Below are 21,419 nucleotides of genomic sequence, written 5' to 3'. Positions count from 1 at the left end.
TACTTTAACACATCTACATGTATTTACAAAATGTTCACTGCTCTAATTATAACCATCGAATATTTTAATCATGAATCTATACAGAGAACAAAATGTTTTTGTTAATTACATTATTTAATGGAATTCATTAGTTTCATCAAGGTTAACGTTTACTCAAGGTTGCTTAAAAGTACAATACCTTCAATAAAAAAAAATGTTCACAATTGAAAAAATAAATCCTTACCAATATCAAAATTTAAAGTTTACAATTTGAAATAAAAATGCAAGAACAAAGATAGATTTATGGTAATGTAGAGGAAATTCGGAATAAATTTTATTTTTCATTTTGTTTATCTATTCATTATTTATTTATTTTACGAAAATATTTTGAAACCTATGTTTCGATGTGTTTTTATTACAATTTTGCAAATTTTGTGTTTGTTAAGGCTCATGTATTTTTTCATATCATTCAATGACATGCAATGAAAAAAAATCTTAAACATGAACAAAAGCTATTCCAGGCATCATATCTCAAGAATATGATCATTGATCCCATATAATTTTAACACCAACAGAATAAGGGCAATATAAAAAAAATGAGGCCATAAACAGTTTACAGTTCCAATCATTCAGTTTTTAGTAAAATTTGTAATTATATTTAAACTTTGGTAGAATTTCGAAAATCGACGAAGGAAATCCAGAAGAATTACTAACAAGTCTATTGCTCAAACTCTTTTTGTTTATTTTTATACAGCAACACTATCCCATGTTCAACATATTTTATTATCCTAAAGATTTGATACTGGTTATATTTTTTAAATAAGGAAAATATTAGTCATAGTGTAAAAAAGTATTTTTCCTAGGAATAGGGAGAGGGTACTAGCTTGAAAAGTTGGTCATTAACCTTGTTATTTCAAAGTAAATTACAGCAATAAAAGCATAGGACCGTAATGTACAAAAGGTGTTTTTTCATTCCTATCAGTGGAGTATTTTTTATCATCTAATTAAATGTCATCCTTGATTTAAGAATACTAATAATTTTATCAAAGAAATATGAGACGATAAGAATATAAAAAATACCCTGAATAACTTCAGTTGTTTCTCCAATGTAATTGGTGACTTTTATGAGATATATTTGAGATGATGTTTGGTAATATTTATGAACCATTAAAACTGGATATGGCATCGAAACTGTTGATCCAATATACATAGGGTCATGCACATCTATTTTTCTAAAAACATCTTCTGGACTTTGCTGAATTCCCCATTCCACTATTGTTGCTTCCGGAATAGATCTAACTGTACATGTAAAGATAAGTTTCTCGCCTTCTTCATCATGCTCCAATCCAGGGGAATGTATTTCAATGCTTGGTACACCTGAAAGAACTCTAACATATTAGATGAAATATTTGGAGATAACGAACAGTATTCAAACTCAAAAGTCCATTAAACATTACAAAATAGGAGCAGAGCAAACACGGACCTCTAAGACAGCAGAGGTGGGATCAGGTGCCATGGAGGAGTGATCATCCCCTGCTGACCGGTCATACCCGCCGTGTGCTCCTTGTCATGATCGGGAAATAACGGAAAAATTCGTCGACAATTCAGTGTATAAATAATGGCCCAACAATTTGTATGAAAAACGTCAGTCAGCATTTGACTTAATAATAGATTGTATTTGCTGACAAGGTCATTGTATCGACCATAGAACTTACGAAATGATGACTTTAAATGAGACTGTTGATGTTCTTGTTTCATCAACTTGTTTGTCAATAACTTACCTCATTTTAGAAATTGTTTCCTACGTAGAGCATGCTCTGGCGTATCGAATCAACTGAGATATATAAACCCTGTATGCAGGTGACAAGGGTATATTGCTGCATAGGTAAGGGAAGTTGACGATTGAAAAGTTAAAGTCATCACGTTTATCATAAAGCTTTGTTGTTAGATTACCATTAACGTCTTTTTCTAATAAAATGTCCAAATATGAAACAGATGTGTCCGACTCTGTGGTGTCTTTTATCTCAGGCTCACCGGGATATAACGTATTGACATAAGAATGGAAATAACCATTGTTAATTGACAATACGTCGTCGATATATCTAAATGTCGAGTTGAAGGCCACAGCAAGTGTTTTCTTCTTTTCACGTAAAAGATTTTGAATAAATTCTGCTTCATATGAATACAAAAATAGGTCTGCTAATAACGGGGCGCAATTGGCACCCATGGAAATTCCAATAGATTGTTGGAAGACCTGGTCTCCAAAAACCACATAGATATTGTCAATCGGAAACTCGAGCATCTTTTTAATGTCAACTTCAGAGTACTTGTGTGTACAATCAGATTGTTTTTTAACAAAGAAACTTTGCAAATGACCAATGACAAATTTACGAGTTCCATTTTTATTGATAAAAGCAGCTGTCAACGATGTCAGAAAGTCTGGACTTTAATTTATCGTAGGGAATAATTGTATATAAAGTTGAAAAGTCGTAAGTTTTTATGGTGTTGATCATGATTTTGATAAAATTTTGTGATTTCAAATGTTCCAAAAGTTCCTTGGAATTTTTCAGTATCCACATCTGATTTACACTACTTCTCGAATATATTGTTGTACAGTATTCTTGAAGTTTTTCCTTCACTATTGTTAATATCTTAGTGAGGAGTAAAGAAAGAGGCTTGGTAGAACATTTAGTAGAACCCGCTATGTATCGTTGTTTGTAAGGATTTTTATGAAGTTTCGGAATCCAATTTAGATATGGTAATTCAGATTCATTTTTGTTGTTGGGAATATTAAAAATATTCAAAACTGACATATGATTTTGAAGAATTTCCTCCTTAGAAAGGGAGCTATGTGTATAAGTTGGATTTAAATCCCAGTTCCTCTAAAATACAATTTATGAGCCTTACAAACAAAGACAATGTAGTTACCTGCTTTGTCAGCAGGGACCACTACGTACTGATCGTCTAATCTAATTCTTTTTTTACTTCTGAATTATTGAATACAGAAGGATAGATGGTTTTCATACTGCCCCTCAATCGCTTAATGCGAGATTTTAACATACCTCAGACACTTACTGTATATAAACAATATTTGTACAATTTTTTTAAAAAATGCTTTCAATGAGATTTATTTTAAGATATTCTGTGCAAACGCTATAGCTTATCGTAGTCTTGGAATACAAGGAGAGAATCTTGCTATGTAATATCAATTTTGCTGTAAGTGTATAAAAAGTTTCTCACAGCAGCTTAAGAATACTAAATTAAATTATTGGAAAGTGTCGCATATAGAATACAAGACATAACAGATATCTTCCAAGAATTATAGACACAAACACACCCACGCCCACACCCATATATATATATATATATATATATATATATATATATATATATATATATATATATATATATATATATATATATATATATATATATATATATCAGTGTGTGTGTGTGTGTGTGTGAGGGTGTGTGTGTGTATTTTGAATACGATTTCTTCTCAACATGCAGTGAACGAGACTTACATACAAACACTGAATCAGATATTCCACATCCCAGCCCCACGGGTCCAATATTTTCGCCGAAATTCGTTTTTCAAAACATTAATATTTAATTTGACGGAGCAAGCATGCGCAGTACAGTTAAGGTGCCAAATGGAAATATCGGCGAATTTTTTAGATAGAAAATACATTCTTTACAAGGATGGGCGATTCTTATTGCAGCCTTAACTGTGCTACGTGGATGCAATATTTATGACATTAGGAAATTAACTAATTATATTATACAAATTTAACACAGTTTCATTTTCAAGCAAAATTCTCTTCATGAAAGATGTCGGAATTGCTTATTATAGCATTTAATAGAACGCATATAGCCCAGCTGTTTTTGATAGATTGATTACAAGAGACTGCATTATTATACTAACCCTACCATTCCGAATCAAAAACTATCCTTAAAAAGCACTACAACACAAAAATAACGTGATTAATTAGTTTAAGGAACCTCTAAACACCAATGAAAAAAATTGGGGGGGGGGGCTCTAAAGAAATTATATAATATAAAGACGTAAATATGGAGTCAAACTATTTTTATGCCCCGAAGATTATATCGAAGATTCGAGGGTATATAGTTTTTGCTCTGTCTGTCTGTCTGTCTGTCTGTGTCTGTTTGTCTTTAACATTGACCATAACTTTTGATTAGTTAGAGATATGAGTTTCATATTTCACATGTGTATTCCTTGTGAAAAAACCTTTCTTTGGGTACCACCATATTTGACCTTTTGACCTTAGAGTTTCACCCAGTTTTGCAAAATTTTACCAAACTTTAACCTTTGCCATAACTTTTGAACGGTTGGTGCTAGAGCTTTCATACTTCACATGTGTAATTCTTGTGGCAAGTCCTTCCTTTGGATACCAAAAACTTTGACCCTTTGACCTTGGAGTTTAACCTACTTTTGAAAAAAAATTAACATTGGCCATAACTTTTGAACCATTGGTGCCAGGGCTCTCATACTTCACATATGTAATTCTTATGACAAGGCTTTCCCTTGGATACCAACAACTTTGACCCTTTGATCTTGACTTTGGAGTTTGACCTACTTTTGAAAAACTTTAACCTTGGCCATAACTTTTGAACGGTTGGTGCTACATATGTAATCCTTGTGACAAGATCTTCCTTGGATACCAACAACTTTGACCCTTTGTCCTTGATCTTGGAGTTTGACCTACTTTTGGAAAACTTTTAAGCTGGACAGAACTTTTGAACAGTTGGTGCTAGGGCTTTCGTATTTAACCTGTCTATTTCTTGTGACAAGCCCTTCCTTTGGATAACAACAATTGTAATCCATTGACCTTGACCTTGGAGTTCGACCTAAAAACTTTAACCTTGGTCATAACTTTTGAACTATTGGTGCTTCGGCCTTTATATTTCACCCGTGTATTTCTTGAGAGAAGGCCTTTCCTTGGGCACCATTAATTTTGACCATTTGACCTTGACCTTGATGTTTGACATACTTTTGAAAAAACTTTAACCTTTTCCGTATCTATTCAATGGTTGCTACTAGGGCTTTCATATTTCACAGGTATATTCCTCGAGACAAGACCTTAATTTGGGTACCAACATATTTAATTTGCATTTGAGAAAGTTTAACCTTTGCTTTAAGTTGTCATAAGGGGGCATCAGTGTTTCACAAACACTTCTTGTTAAATTAATTATTTTCAACATAGGATACTGCCATTTATCCTCATTTAATAATAAGTAGCACTAGTGAGTTTTACTGCAGTAAAAATAATTTTAGTAAAAAGTGGCTTGACGAATCGTCTGCTAATGCGGATACCAGCTGTTCTATCTATGTACACCGCTTATAAGTCACCGATTTATAGGTCTTAATGCTGAATATTAGACCATGAAAACCTTTTTTGTGCTTCTTGGGTCACAACAGTTAATTAAAGTACATTTTATGAATGAAGAAAATATTAATCATCACCTGGTAATTTTTTTTCGTGGAAATTCTATAGAGGTATAATGATCTTACCTAAATAGATGGGACTACTTGACATGTTCCCAACTGCATTAGACACATTACACTGATATTCTCCGGAGTCATTTGAATTCACTGCATTGATAGTTAGGGTAGGATCAGAAACAGTACCTCCTGAATATTTCAGTCCACAACCAGAAATATCCAATGGCTTTTTGTCCTTTATCCATAGAATTGTTTCAACTCCAGGCGAGTTCTTAGTTAGGACAATTTCGCATAATAATGAAACCCTCCGCTCCGAAAAATTGGTTTCATGATTTATGAATACAGAGGGTATATCTAAAATAAACAAAAAATAATAATTTAAAAAAAAAAAACATGAGCAATCATTTTATATTCTCAGAGATAATAAAGAAAGTATTTTTTCTGAGCAAAATTAAACATTTAGCATGAATACAGTTCTCAGTGCCTTTCTTGATACACACCGCCATGGATTTTAAGTAAAGTTGCATTACTCCAAGAGTTACCAATTCCATTTAATACTTGTATTCTGTAATACATTCTGTCAGCATTAGATACTTTTGGTATGACAAATATAGGGTTCTGTGGATCCAAAGTGCTTCCAAAATATCGAGAGCAGGTAACGTCTAGGGCCTTAAAATTTTCTGGATTTTGATCTTTACTCATCTCCCAAACGACTTTCATCACTGGAGGACAGGATTGTATGACGGGCTCAATAGAGACTGGACTACCAAACGGAATTTTCAAGCATTGGGGGAGTTGTGCCGTTGGTACTCCTGGGTTGAGGGAATGATGAAGAATAAACAGAATGCATTTGTTATTCATGATATCAATGAAAAACGTAATTTTGTCAGAGGAAAGCACATTGACAAACTGCAATCCATAAAATGGATTAGAAAAATATTGTATATACCTGATACCTATCAATCGCGACATAATTCATTGCACTCGTACCTAATGTAATGCTTTCTCTAACAGAACCCCAGGCGTTGAAAATTGTATAAACGTATTCACCACCATCTTCTCTCGCTGGAGAGAGAATTTTCAAATATTTGTCTTTTACACCTCCCCCATTATACTTTGTTGAATTCAACCTCAATGGTATTTCATCTTTTGTCCATTGAATTTGATCGATCATGGGTCGAACATCTTCAGAACAACTGTAATGGATTGCAAGATATTCTGTCTCTGAGGTAACTTTTAATATTTCCATTTTCGGATGATCTGCAACACAAAGTTTCGACTGAAGTAATTTGAGACATTGTATTTTTCTCAACATAATGTACCTAATCAACATAAACTTTAATTCACTACATTTATTTACCTCCAAATACTTGTAGGGTGAGCTTGTTACTCAGTATGTTTAAGTGTCGTCCATTCACTTCTCGTTGTACAATAGCCTGATATTCAGCTTCATCTTCTTTTAACGTACGTTGTATGACGAGCCGCAAATGGGTACTTCCCTTAAACTTCTCTGAATTAGTGTCAAGATGTTCTGTTGTTTTTCCTTTCAGTTTCATCCAGGTAACTATAAAGTTACTGGACTCAAGACAGTTTTCAATTTCAGCTACAAAGCATGTTTTACCTCCACAAAGAATTCTACTTTCTCCTCTTATTGTAATGTTCGGAAAATCTGTGATAACAGTCAAAATTGTGAAAAAAAAATCACTTAAATAAAATTGATTTTTTAAAATGAATTAAATGTAAATTGACATATGTGTATACGTTTACCTTCTGTTTGTATGTAGAGTTGCTGTAATCCTTTTAGCAGTATTTCATACTTCTCCTTATCTTTGAAGCCAAACTCAAATCTTTTTATGTTTGCAAGTTTTTCCTCATAATTACATGAAGTTGTGTGTCCTTGTAACCTTACAAATGTCTGGACTCTCTTAGAAATAATTTCCAACTCTTTCCATTGTAACATAAATTCGTGGTCAGGAACACTTGATGAAGGTAAATGTCCAAACATCTCGTTTCTAAACAATCTGAGACGCTCAATGTCATCTCCAATTTGTGTGTCTGTAGGAGAGGGGTTTTCCCCCCATCCTTGCGATGGTTTTAAGCATTGACACAGATTTCGTATTAGAGTATAAAGTAAACTAACATCAAACTTACTATAGTCTGGGACAGACGGTGGAGAGAGGAAACAAACTGATTTTTGATCTGGCCTCAGGCTATGTGAGCTTTTTGTTAATTCCGAACATGAACATATTTTGCTATACAAGTCCCTTGGTGCAATTTGTGTCTTTAGAATATCTTCCAACACTAAGCTTATCTCGTCCACGCAGGCTACCCCCATTCGGGTAAAGTTTTGTTGATCATTTAACAGGAAATTAGATGCCATCCTAAAGCATCAATCAAGAATGATTTGTTTTGGATATTGGTTACGCATTTCTTATTCCGGCTTAACCCTACAAAGATCGTCCGTCAGGTAATTGATGAAATATTATATTGGATATACCTGAAACAAGAAATAAAATGTCTTCTGATAAATTCTTTAAGGCAATAAATCTTTACTCTTGTTCAAAATATCATAATAATATACCTGGGTTTTTTTTATTTGTCTTAAGATATACATAGTTTGATTAAAAATTTTTAAGAGGAAGAAAGCAGTCATAAGGAATGAGGAAAGGAAAGATTTCATAAAATAGCCGTTTTCAACTGACTGAGTTAAAAAAAAAAATCCACATTTGTTGAGTACTTCTACATGCCAAGAAATCCCGTCCATTGTGATGGAGTCAATAAAAGTGTAATTGATGCAGATCACCCGTATTCCCCTAACGCTGTCGAGACAATTAACGGCAGCAGATTTGAGGGGATGGATCCTAAGTTGTCAGTTTTCTTAGTAAAATAAAAATAATCTTCTACCCCAGGAAGTAGCCTCCTATGCCCTGAAAAAAATAGTTCCTGTCAAAAACCTTTATTTATTTAATTAGTTAACTATAATTCATTTTAACTTTCTTTTTCTGCTATTTTACTTTTTAACCGCATATGATTTGCATGGACCCCCCCCCCCCAAAAAAAAAAAAAGAAAGGGGGGGGGGAGAGGTGCAAAGGCTTCTAAACAATAAGTTTTCTAGCTTTAATTTAAAACCAGTAAAGGCCCATTTACACGGTATGATTTGTAAGATGTGACTCGCCACATCTTACAAATCATACCGTGTAAATAGGAAAATCATAAGCCAGATATGACGTCAGATGGAATAGAGACAAGTCAGATGGTTTCAACCAATCAATACAAAGGTCAGAAAGGTTGATCTGAATTAGGTACAATTAACACGTGGATTTTTCCCGAACTTTTGCTCCAGATTAATTTTAAGATTAATGTGATATATTACAGGCCAAATCTTGGGGGAATTTTTCATTCCATGTACTTGTTTTGATAATGGCAGGAAAGTTAAACTGAATAAACCAATTGGTTAACAAATTATACTTAGAAGTAAAGTCTGAAAAATGAAATCATGGAGGTCTCCTTACTTATTGCATAATATGCACCATGTCCTAACCAAAGTCTTGCCCATGTTCTTCTGCGTTCAAATGGTACACAGCTGCTATCATTAGGAAACGGACAGGTAGTATGTAATTGCCGTTTTCCATTGTTAAATTGTAAATAATATAAGAAATTTGGAGGGAAATATTAATGAACTACATATCTGCCAAATCATACAATGTAAATGAAACACTGGAGTCAGATATAAAATCACATCTGAAATCACATCTTACGAGTCAGACCGTGTAAAAGGCCTTAAAACTTAAGATCCCTCCCTCAAAACTGCTGACATTAATTGCCTCGCTCATATCTCCCTGGTGAAAAATCACAGATTAACGCTAACTCCGCTTTTATTGAGTTCGGTCAAAAACTAGAATGCGTACCTTTTCTTAACATCTAAAACGAAAGTACGTAATTTTTAAGTTTCGTTCCATCCTCACCTTAATTCATCCATTGGGATGGAAGCTAAACTCACGTATTTCGGTTACTGCATCATTTTCAGATTATGAAACAAATAGAGCACAATTTTCCCTTTGTAAAACGTGTCCATTTTCAAGCTGTTAAGCAGTAAAGAATGGATCCGGTTGACTCTTAGAAGCGCATGCGCTAACAATATTATACACCTATTTATTGGCTATGAGGACAAAAGCAAGTTTATTGTCCCCCAAGACAGCAACTATTTCCGGAGGCGCAGCATCCAAAAAGTCAAACAACAATTATCAGAATCAATAATTGTATTTATGTATTTAATGCGGTAATTTATTTAGCGATTTCCAGTAGGATTTTATGCTTGTAAATTGTGAAAATTCTTAGATCCACGCCTTGGCTGATGTATTAATTGCTCCTAGCCAAGGATGGAGTAAGGTCACGTGGTCAGCTTAGCGAGTCATTCAGTTGTATTTTGATACCTGCTCGTTGACCAACGTTTACACGAGGTACGTCTATTTTGAAGATGTTACAACCTCTGTGATTGTTTAACTTAGCTAAACGTGCCTTGGACTTCCGTCGAGTAGACGAAATTTCTAAAAGAATAAATGGAAACAACATGTTGTAAAGTGCACTTTGTGTGGATGTTTACGCGGCCTTTCTTGTTGGTGGTAGATGTGCGCGAGTTATTTGCAAAGATATTATATGAAAGTGGTGTATCCAGTAGGTATCTGTATTTTCTGACTATATGAACTTTATTCATTTTGTGTTTATGTACACTCTCTCTCAAGATTTTATGAACAGAGATTCATAACAAGCTATCTCTAGAGTGCTAATATTCCATATAACTTTATTTTATATCGTCACCAAATGTAGTTCCCTCCAGATTTGGATAGGATTTTTAGAGTTTTTTTAACTGATTGAACGAAACTATCGGAGACATTTATATCTCCATATCAGCATGATTAGTGGCGACACAGAGTTCGATCTGCAAGAAGTTGTGATAATTAGTATTGGTCAGTTCGTTTTGCTTTTAGCATCCCGCAAGGCTCGGCTACAAGCATGGCTATTTCACATCTGGGTACACAGCGGGAGATACTGTACCTCGAAGACTTGGGCATTTTAGGTCCAGATGGCTTACACCTTTGCTGCTTCACCACATGCACAAGGAAGTTCGCCTTCACATTCAATTAATTGACTAAGGCCAGTATTTTGTTTTACTCTTAAATAGAGGTGCATTAGATCATACTATAAACCGTTTTGGTATCCTAATGGTTTACCAAAATATGTTATCATTTTCATTTATTGCAAACTGCCTGCTATCTTGGTAAGGTTAGTTAAGCAATGTGTACTTCAATCCAATATCTTGTCTTCATGAGTTGAAGTTTTCTAATGGGAAGGAATAAGTTTGTGTTTATTTGGTCCAATTTGACACGAATATGTAAATATTTATTGCAGTTCATGTTCAAGTACGCATTTTGTTGACGATATGTGTTAATATTTGTTCCTTTAAGGACGAGGACATATTTATATGCATCCCTTTGGTAATGGTTACCAATATTACATTATGAATTGAGCTTATTCATAGTTGATATGCACTGTGACATTTTGCTTGGATTGCCCATACTTGTAGTTAAATTGTTTGCGTAGTTTTGGTACAGAGTTCTAAGGTACCATTTGGTTGAAGTTTTCTACATTGTTTAATAGCTATTGATTTGGTTCACAGTTGATATGTACTGATTGGTTCGGTGTTAGCCAAGTTGTTTATTGTTTTGGTACACAATTTATATGTACGTTTTGGGTCGGTGTTAGCCAAGTTGCTTATTGTTTTGGTCCACAGTTGATATGTACTTATTGGGTCAATGTTACCCAAGTTGTTTATGGTTTTGGTACACAGTAGATATATACTTATTGGGTCGGAGTTACCCATATTGTTGATTGTATTGGTACACAGTAGATTTGTACCTATTGGGTCGGAGTTACCCATATTGTTGGTTGTTTTGGTACACAGTAGATTTGTACTTATTGGGTCGGAGTTACCCATATTGTTGGTTGTTTTGGTAAACAGTAGATTTGTACCTATTGGGTCGGAGTTGCCCATATTGTTGATTGTTTTTGTAGACAGTAGATTTGTTCCTATTGGGTTGGAGTTACCCATATTGTTGATTGTTTTGGTACACAGCATCGTCGCAAACCACGGCCAAAATGTACGATCGTCTCTCATTCTGTAGGAGAGAGCTGTATGCGGACTCCGGACCGTGGCTTGAAACGATGGGTACACTGTAGATTTGTACCTATTGGGTAGGAATTACCCATATTTTCTATTGTTAATTTCTCATAATGACAATCATTTGGCGTCTTACATGTATGTAGCATATTTCATATCTGCATTTTGGCACAGTGTTTATTTGTATTGTAATGGTGGATGATTTATAGTGTCTATATGTGTTATTAAATCTTTGTTATTTATTACAATGTATCTAGTCACGTATTAATATGAATAATTATTGTAATATTGTGTTGTGTAACATTATGCTATTATTATATTATTATTATATCACATTTAATGTCGGGTTCGTTGCCGACTTTGCGTGTGTGTCAGGCCGTTCGGGACAACGTATGGACGTCTGTTAACGGCCTGACCACCGTGACGTTCGCAACGGCCATATTAGATCAGTGCTAGCCTGAGACAAGCTGCGAAAAGGTATCCACCATCCCCTAGACTTGTAATATTGTTAATTGTAACTTATTTATTTATCTATTTCATTTAATAAACCTTTGTTAACCTTTCTAACTGTGTTTTTCTCTGTAAATCACTGAATCTGGATTTATACATGGAAACGTACAGGTTTCCCGTTACAGTATGAATAGGCTAGAGTTACAGAGGTCATAATAATGTACTTACTGGTCAGTCACTCAGTGTTATCCATGCGGTTTATTGTTATGATAGAGTTTTATGTATCCATGGAGCTGACTTTCCTATATTGTTAATATTACAGTCCCTAAAACGTTCTACTTTCCCATTTTTCCGTTCGCTCACCGTTCGTTCACCGTGCGTTCAGCGTGCGTTCACCGTTCGTTCACCGTTCGCTCTCCGTTCACAGTTTTGCGTTCAGCGTTCACCGTGCGCTCGCGTTCACCGTTCACAAAGCGTTCACCGTTCGCTCTTCGTTCGTTCACTTTGCGTTCACCTTGCGCTCAGCGTTCACTTATCGTTCAGTCTTTATCGCCGGAATATGGCTGAAATATTGCTGACTCGGCGTTAAACAATAATAATTAATCAATCAATCGTTCAGTCTTTATTGCCATTCGGAACTCCGATCTGAAAGGACTGATCTCTTTTTAAGTAAGGATTTACAGGTTTTAAATTTAATAATTAACATATCGTGTTTAAAGAATCATTATTATCAGAAATACGAAAATATTTATTTCTAACACATTTTTTTTTCTTCAAATAATACAGAAATACATGTTAGAACTAATTCTGAGGATTATAAATAGTACTGTGGATATAAAGTTAATTAATTATCTTTAGAGCGAATTAAATTGATAGTGTGGATTGAAAAAAAAAATTGTTTAAAACGTAATACATTATAGAATTTTTTTCTACTTTACATATATAAAGTCTTTAATTAGAGAGAGAGAGAAATGCCTTTATAACATGATTATCATTAATATAACCAAAGTGATTCTCCAGTAATGATATTTTTCACCGTATCCTTATATGTTTGCCATTCGATATGATTAAGAGCCCCCCCCCCTCCCTTTCCCCTAAATCGGTTACCTAGTTAGTAAATGTATGTCCACTATAATTTAATTAACATTTAAAAAGAAGTTAATGTGTTTTGTAGCACAAAAAAATTCAGTCTCAAAACAAACATGCATCTAAACAAAGTCATTAAACAATAGTAATTCAAAATATACATGTGCCGGCGGTGATATTTTAAATTGGCAGGGAATATGTTTCAAATTCAAGCGGTTTAATCATTCCAAGTGTTTATTCCCAATGTATTTTATTCATTTATTATTTTTTAGAAGTGTTGGAATCAGATCTAGAAATGATAAGAAAAAATGTTTAACTTAAAACTTCTTGGAAATACTAACACTTTGCCTTCGGTGTGACGAGACGTTCACACCTGCACAGTGTCGAATGATTTGATTGACAGGTCAAGCAAGTGGACTTCGTGTCAACTTGAAGCAGGGAAATAAAAACCGATTATGACTGTAAAACAAATGGATTTGTTGATAAAAATGGTTACTTTCATTGCCTGATATATTTGGAAAAAAATAAGAATTTTTATTTGATATAGGTACAAACATTTGAGGAAGGGGGGGGGGGCTAAAACCGAATCTCTCTCTCTCTCTCTCTCTCATTTGTCTGTTTAATAACTATGACAGTATATTACTTAAATATCAAGTTGTGAAAATTTAATATATAACAAATAATATGAATGCCTCTTTGTATCCTCTTGTCCGAGTATAATCACGGCCGGGAAATGTTTACAGATACATGTATAAGTCTGCTCAATAAATCATCATAAAAAATAAAACTGACACATCAGTATATTATTGCATTAAAATTTTAAAATACTGCCGTATTTATGCAATACGTCCACATACCTTTGTAAAATATTTTATTTTTTTCCTCTCATTTTTTTTTTTACACGGAATCGCCTTGGCGCGGATATATATGTATAGATATATGGTTGTTACAACCGTTGTGATTCACTCTATAAGTCCGTAGTTTGCTCTTCTAAAATCCATATTATTTATAATGATTTTATATATCAAATAAGAATAAACATATTTATTTTACAACTAGATTACTACAGCGTTCGGTAACAATTACAATGTTTTATGTACAGCGATAAAAATCGTGTTATTAAAAAGTTGAATTTGAACATCGTACATATCAGCAGAAAATATTGTAAGATACTTAAATTAATAATTTTACTTAATGTGCATGTATCGTCTTTCTTAGGACAGTTTTCATTGATTTGTCTATTTGTTTATTATTCATTTATTTTTTAGCACCAAGCATACATATAATAGAATAGTTTCAATGCAAGGAAAAGATTAGAGGCATTCCGAATAAATCGTTCATCTTGCGTTCACCGTTCACTTTGCGTTCGCGTTCGCGCTCCGTTCGCGTTCTGCGTTCGCTCACCGTTCACCGTTCACACATCGTTCACCAAGTTGCGTTCAGCGTTCACACATCGTTCACTCACCGTTCGTTCTGCGTTCGTTCAGCGTTCATTCACCGTTCGTTCAGCGTTCGCTCACCGTTCAAGTGGGAAAGTAGAACGTTTCAGGGAATGTAGTAATTGCTTTAGAACAGAGTTGATTGACTGGCGCTTATGGTTAAATTTACCCACTTGGCTTAATGTTTTGGTACAGAGTTTAGTGATACTATGGGTCAGAGTTACACATATTGTTTATTGTTTTGTTACAGAGTTTATATGTACCAATGAGTCACAGTTATCTGTTGTTTATTGCTCATAATGACAATCAATTGGCGTCTTATGAAGCACATTTTTGTTCGGATTAGAGTTTTAAGGTACATAAGGGTCAAAGTTACCTATATTGTCGTCATTGTTTTGGGACAATATTTATATTGGTGCATATGGGTTGATTTAATCCTATTGTTTACTGGCTTAGTTTATATGCCTATTTCCTTAGAGTTATACTGTTTTAGTCATGTTTGATGGGATTGAGTAAATAGCTAACTACTACGTTCTCACTATTTGTTCAATTTTGCCTTGTAAAAATGTTGCCAATTTAGTCAAGCTGAGTTATCTGACCATTTATCATAGATTACAAATATTTGTATGGTTGTGAAATACCTGCTCAAAAGCTCATCCAAGTTAGGAAGTTTACTTTTATTTTGCTGTTGCATTGTTGAATGTAAATTACTCATGTAAATCTATTTTGCTTCCCATTTATAAGGCGGCATCCTCCTTTAATGACACCTTAGACTTGGATAATAATGATAAAATAATAATAATAATATTTTTGAAAGTACATTGTAGATACATTCTGAACAACCTGTGAGAACACAAAAACTTGAGGAAAAGTCCAACCATCCATAGCCCGGGGAACCAAATAAAGCCGAGCCTGATGCCATAAATTTAATGTAAATGAATCATATGTATATTTAGAACACAAAACTTGCTTGACACACATTGACTTAGCAACAACTTTTATTCAATAAGATCCATATACTGCAGCGGTGCTGCCATAGATGGATAGTGTCCTAAGTCAGACAAATAGACAGGATGCCCACTACTGATGGTTGACAAAGCATCCATACCAGCTCGAATATGAGTTGATTTCTTACAAAGCATTTGGAGGTGAGTCAGCAAGCAAATCATATATGCCAATCCCAATTGTCCTCCCCCCATAAATTCACAAATAAATCCCTTTCAAAACCGGTAAATATATGTTTAATTGTTTTTCGTAAGTCGGTACAGACCCAGTATAATCTAGCAATAAATTTGCAGTCTTTCATACCCTCAAGTGAGCTTTTCTGATCATCCGTTGTCCGTCGTCCGTCTAGCTGTCCGTCCGTATGTAAACTTTTCACGTTTTCAACTTCTTCTCAAGAACCACTGGGTCAATTTTAACCAAAATTATTACAAAGTATCCTTGGGAGAAAGGGAGTTTTAATTATAAGAATAAAGGGCCAAGCCCCTTCCAAGGGGAGATAATCAAGAAAAGACAAAAATAGGATGGGGTCATTAAAAATCTTCTCAAGAACCACTGAACCAGAAAAGCTGAAACTTATGTGGAAGCATCCTGGGGTAATGTAAATTCTAAATTTTTAAAATCATGACCCTCAGGGGTAGGGCGGGGCCACAAAAGGGAATCTCAAGTTTTACATTGAAATATGAAGAAAATATCTTGAAAATCTTCTTCTCAAGAACCACTGGGCCAGAAAAGCTGAAACTTATGTGCAAGCATCTTTGAGTAGTGTTCAAATCATGACCCCTGGGGGTAGGGCGGGGCCACACAATAGAGAATCCAAGTTTTACATTGAAATATGTAGAAAATATCTTTAAAAATCTTCTTCTCAAAAACCACTTAGCCAGAAAAGCTGAAACTTATGTGGAAGCATCCTGGGGAAGTGTAGATTCTAAATTCTTCAAATCATGACACCAGGGGGGTAGGGCGGGGCCACAATAAGGAATCTAAGTACTACTTTGAAATATGCAGGAAAAATCTTCTTCTCAAGAACCACTGGGCCAGAAAAGCTGAAACTTATGTGGAAGGATCCTTGGGTAGTATAGATTCTAAATTGTACAAATCATGACCCTTCGGGTAGAGCGGGGTCACAATAGATATTACAAGGAGGAAAATCAGATGAAGAACAGCAGGGCCAAAGTTACTCAGGTGAGCGTTGTGGCCCATGAGCCTCCTGTTGTTATTCCTATTCAATTTTTTTTTATTCTTATTCTAAAACATATAATTCCTATTCGATAAAATGTAATTCATATTCGATAAGTTGTTATTCGTATGCGAAAACATGTGATTCCTATTCGATAATTTTGTCACTATTATTCGATAATTAAAGGATTTATATTCCATAAACATATTATTCCTATGGAAAACATAATTACTCGAAATGCAATTATTGAATAGAAATGATATATTTTCGAATAGGAATAACAAGTTTATTGCATACAAATCACGTAAGTATGGAATGAGAATGACAAAAGTATCGAATAAAAATCACACGTTTTCGAATATGAATGACATGTTATCGAATTGGAAACACTAGTCATGTTTTCGAATATGAATGATATACTTTGGAATAGGAATGATATTTATTCCAAGAGGAATAACAATTTTTCAAATAGAAATAAATTATTGAATAGGAATCACATTTTTGGAATAGGAATAAGAACTCATCGAACAGGAATCACATTTTATCGAATAAGAATATGTTTTAGAATAGGAATCATAAATTCTTTGAATAGGAATCATGTATAATATGGCAACGTTTTACACGCCATGGCCATGTCTGAGTTTAAACCGATATTTTCTATGGACAGTAAGTAACAAACTTAATGAATAATAATACCCCTTCATATTCAATACAGGATTGACTATATAAATTATTTTGTTCATTGAGAAATGAATCTAAAAAACGAATCGCACACTTTTTTATGAAAGCCTTCGGCTTTCATAAAGTGTGCGATTCGTTTTTTAGATTCATTTCTCAATGAACAAAATAATTTATATAGTCAATGCTTATAATTCAATTTCAGCGAAAAAAATGTTTCTTTTCATGTACATACTCATAATTTAGCTAACTCAAAAAATTGTGCACGAAATTTACATGCCGACAGGTGCGTAGAAATATATCGATTGGAAAATCACACGATTCGTGGGAGCGGATCTAAATGCCTGTAGTACACAAGGCGGGTATAATTTTTTTTTAAATGTTATAAAAATAAAGAATTCCCCGTTATGTTTTAATTGTCTTTATAACGATTTCCTAAGTTATCGATTACGCGAGTTATGAAAATCTGCACGTGCAATTTTTAAAAGCGATTACACATAAAGCATGCAGAAACTTGCTTTGTTGTCAGTAAGCAAACGGTCAACGGTAACACGTCAAGTGGAGTGCAATGGAATATAAGAAAGAGATATCTTCAGGTTAAAAAAAATCTAGAAATAAACTTGTTTGTCGATACACCTTAAAATATACGTACAACTTGTGACAATTAACATGGTTAATACCCTGTATAAGTTTGATGTGCAGACGAAATACTTGAGAATGTGATAACACTCACATCAGGAAAACTTAGTCTAAGGTCCTTCTTATCATTTAATTTTCATAACCTACATAATTTTTTTTTCTAGTTTGGTTTTCAATTTGTGCTAAATTCAATGTAAATTCTTTCTTTACAAATAAAACGCAAAACACGTGCTTCTTTACAGAGTTATATCCCTTGCCATCCCCGGCATTACCATTGACAACAATTACCTCGCTTAATAATTTATTTGAATATTTTTCTTTTTTTCTTCTCAACAAGAATTTTTATTGTAAAATTTAAAAATAGAAACATATAATTAAAATATTTCCTTTAAAGCACACGGAGAGAAACAAAAGATTTACAGAAGCTGAATTTAAATCATGAAAAGAACATTGTCGTACGCTATAGAGAGTATTAGTTTATAACACAGTCGGGTTTATTCAATTACTGGAATGAGAAACACTAACAACAATTGTATCAAAATGAATAAAGAAAAGTAGTTCGGTTACTAAAATTGATATTACATTCATCGGAAAATGAACAGAAAAAATTCTCCGTAGAAGTACATTGGTTCAAAGTGATGAAAGTAAGGAATATTGAATTATTCTAACATAACAAATTTTCCTCAATATTGTATCTAAGATCTCCAAACTTAACCAAGAAATCAACAGCTCCACTTTGCACGATTATAGAATTTATGTACCCGTTTAAAAAGCTCGAAGAGCTTGGACTTTGTACCTTCAACCTAGAATATTGCACAATAAGTGCTAAGCATAGTTAGACAAAACGTTACAATCATGCAGAAATGCAATTAATCTTGAAATTTGACTCTTCATTATTTCAAATAGGATTAATAGAAGTATTAAAAAATGCCTTCTTCAAATCCAGTTATTATGACAGAAAAGCAAACCAAATTCTTTTCAATAGATACCTCTTCAGCTAATTAAAGTGTTGGACTCTTCATCCCGCCTTTTTAAAAATTTAACACAAATGCCAAAAAAACATGCAAATTTCAAGATTAAAAATATAATATAATTTATCAAAGTTTTATTCCAGTGCTTTATCAAGTATCACAGTATGTATAAGTACAAAAGATGCCCGGAGATCTACACCAGTTGCCAATCATATAAATTTATTTCATTTCATTTATTTGAATTTTTGTTAACAACATTTTTTAAGAGATAACATACATACATGTATATTATCTTAGTACCAATATTTCCTTATAAAAATGTCAATAAAGTAAGCTTAAGAAAGCTGAATTAATACATGTAAAAAAAAAAGTAAACCATCAAATATTTAGACTTCTTTGTGGCAATCTGTTTTAGAATACTTTCAAAATTCGATAAGCCTTCCAAACTTTGCAACACTTTCAAGATCATCCGTTGTCAATTCAGGCACCTTTAAATATCTTTTCACCAATTTCCATTTTTTTAATGTATCTCTTCGCTCCAAATCTTCTTCGATTTTCAATGCTCCGATACTTAAAACAGGAAAAAATACATCTTTATAGAGAGCGATGGTTCCCAGTTTTACAAGGCATTCTTTGCAGGATATATGACCGACTCCCATCTCGATATCCTTTCCAGGATAAGCTGCTTTGGAATATTTTTTCCCGAAAATGCTATTTTTAAAATATTCACTTATACAAGTATGATGAGCATTTAGTATACTCCTTAACTCGCTCGACATACACAAGAAAGCATTGCATTTCAAGCACCTGCAAAAAGAACAATTTGCATTATAAAGCATTTACTGGTTTTTCAGCATCCTAAAGAAAAATATGACTGATATCACCTATCCTCGCCCTATGTTAAATAAATCAAAATATTGATTATTCTTAAGCTTGATTTATAGAATACAAAATACTTTTTTATGGATATTGAACATCAACTTATGCAGTTCATTAAATGATGGACTTAGAGTAACTGCCAGCATTGCATTCTTAAAAATATTTTTTTGTATTTTTACCTTAGGCAATATTGCCCAATTTCTACGACTCTTCTTTCCTTGTTATGCTTTGCTGCATCGCGTTCCCTTTTAGCGAGTTTCTGAAACTCTTGTTGCTTTTTAAAGAACACATCGTGGTTGGAATCAATCTCTAGTTGTACTTTTTTCATTGCTTTTTCTATCATGGGTTCTTTTAAAGTATTTACACACTCTCTTTCAGCAACACACTTATCTGCAGAGGCTAGCACATAGAAACGGCTGTTTTCTGCACGACCTCGACCTGTATCACATACAAACATATGTATGAAAACTATACATCTTAAATCATAACCTCTCTTTGTCTCTAAATCATTTTGCTACATAATGATATATATCAAATGTATTTCTTCAAACTTTTTTCAAATATGTTAATAAATGCATGAACTGCTTTTCTATCGAAGTTACTTCTACCTCGTGCTTGCACCAGTGAAATTGGATTTCAATCATAATCGTATCTTACAAGATTTGATATCGAGACCTTCCTCAGCAATAGTTGTCGCAACGATAATTTTAAATTCTCCATTTTTAAACAGTTCAATGGCATTTACTTGTTCGTGTTTAGTCATGCTTACAAAAGAGGAACAATTTTAGGATCAAAACATATACATAAACATGAAAATGAAATACACATGTAGGGTGAGTTAACCATCCATCGGACACATACTTTGCTTTGGACAACTTTAAGCAATAAACTTTTATTGAACCTGAGTCTCCCCGTGTTTTTACTTGTTTCTGTCTTAAAGGTGAAGATTTAAACTTTTTAATGATGCCGAGTTTTATTTTCATGTTGTAATAAAAATACCACAAGAATGGTCTTGAAATATAACGTCATATTTTGCATCATCAAAGGGGAGTAACCAGAATTTTACGATTTTGCAATTTTCAGAGTTGTCGCTCTTTTAAATAGACTTCAACGAAACGAGTCGGACCTCGATATATGACGACTAGAAGTGGACTCAGTTTATTTCTTAAAACTAGATGATGATAACCCACGAGACATAGGCGCGAGTTGCCATATAACTAGCATTGTAAAGCCTTTCTAAGGCGATGTGATGCAACTAAAATCTTTTCACATTTGTAGATCGAAATGATCATTCAAATTTAACTAGAAGGTTGATTTTGAAATAAAAGATAAAAATGTTTCGTTATCACTAATTCTAAAGCACCGAGATCAAGGTATGATATTTTTCCGGTTTAAATTTTATACCGTATGTCCGATGCATGGTGAATATTGTCCGATCCATGGTGAATTCTGACTTATTTCGAAAAAAATCGG

At 33.7% G+C, this 21,419-nt stretch overlaps 2 protein-coding genes and 1 long non-coding RNA gene across 3 annotated transcripts; all 3 read right to left on the bottom strand.

Moving 5' to 3' along the window:
- Positions 1 to 68: 68 nt before the first annotated feature.
- Positions 69 to 6,692, bottom strand: LOC133182109 (titin-like). Its single transcript, XM_061316840.1, has 5 exons — positions 6,434 to 6,692; positions 5,944 to 6,255; positions 5,513 to 5,797; positions 1,060 to 1,356; positions 69 to 76 (listed from the first exon to the last, which is right to left on the bottom strand). The coding sequence occupies exons 1-5, from the start codon at positions 6,690 to 6,692 to the stop codon at positions 69 to 71; spliced, it is 1,161 nt and encodes a 386-aa protein (XP_061172824.1).
- A 103-nt stretch (positions 6,693 to 6,795) lies between these two features.
- LOC133182101 (uncharacterized) lies at positions 6,796 to 7,853 on the bottom strand. The gene is made up of 2 exons (XM_061316830.1): positions 7,211 to 7,853; positions 6,796 to 7,112 (listed from the first exon to the last, which is right to left on the bottom strand). Exons 1-2 carry the CDS (start codon positions 7,821 to 7,823, stop codon positions 6,796 to 6,798), a joined length of 930 nt encoding a protein of 309 aa, XP_061172814.1. The 5' UTR covers positions 7,824 to 7,853.
- An 11,525-nt stretch (positions 7,854 to 19,378) lies between these two features.
- On the bottom strand, positions 19,379 to 20,605 carry LOC133184516 (uncharacterized). The gene is made up of 3 exons (XR_009720816.1): positions 20,555 to 20,605; positions 20,126 to 20,384; positions 19,379 to 19,874 (listed from the first exon to the last, which is right to left on the bottom strand). It is a non-coding gene; the product is annotated as an uncharacterized LOC133184516 (long non-coding RNA).
- Positions 20,606 to 21,419: the final 814 nt, after the last annotated feature.

The sequence above is a fragment of the Saccostrea echinata genome, unplaced genomic scaffold (genome assembly GCF_033153115.1).
Source record: "Saccostrea echinata isolate AGI-Se365-2 ecotype Australia unplaced genomic scaffold, CSIRO_AGI_Sech_v1 ptg000001l, whole genome shotgun sequence".
NCBI classification, from domain to species: domain Eukaryota; kingdom Metazoa; phylum Mollusca; class Bivalvia; order Ostreida; family Ostreidae; genus Saccostrea; species Saccostrea echinata.
The sequence above is the reverse complement of the archived record's forward strand: the minus strand, read 5'-3'. Positions and strand labels throughout refer to the sequence as shown.

Excerpts from the sequence above, each read along its gene's own strand:
- LOC133182109 (XM_061316840.1), bottom strand. The coding sequence starts at position 6,692 with ATGGAAATATTAAAAGTTACCTCAGAGACAGAATATCTTGCAATCCAT. Across the intron at positions 6,256-6,433 it reads TAGAGAAAGCATTACATTAG|GAGTACCAACGGCACAACTC; the intron begins GTACGAGTGCAA and ends CCCTCAACCCAG. Across the intron at positions 1,357-5,512 it reads AAGTAGTCCCATCTATTTAG|GTGTACCAAGCATTGAAATA; the intron begins GTAAGATCATTA and ends GAGTTCTTTCAG.
- LOC133182101 (XM_061316830.1), bottom strand. The coding sequence starts at position 7,823 with ATGGCATCTAATTTCCTGTTAAATGATCAACAAAACTTTACCCGAATG. Across the intron at positions 7,113-7,210 it reads ACTCTACATACAAACAGAAG|ATTTTCCGAACATTACAATA; the intron begins GTAAACGTATAC and ends CTGTTATCACAG.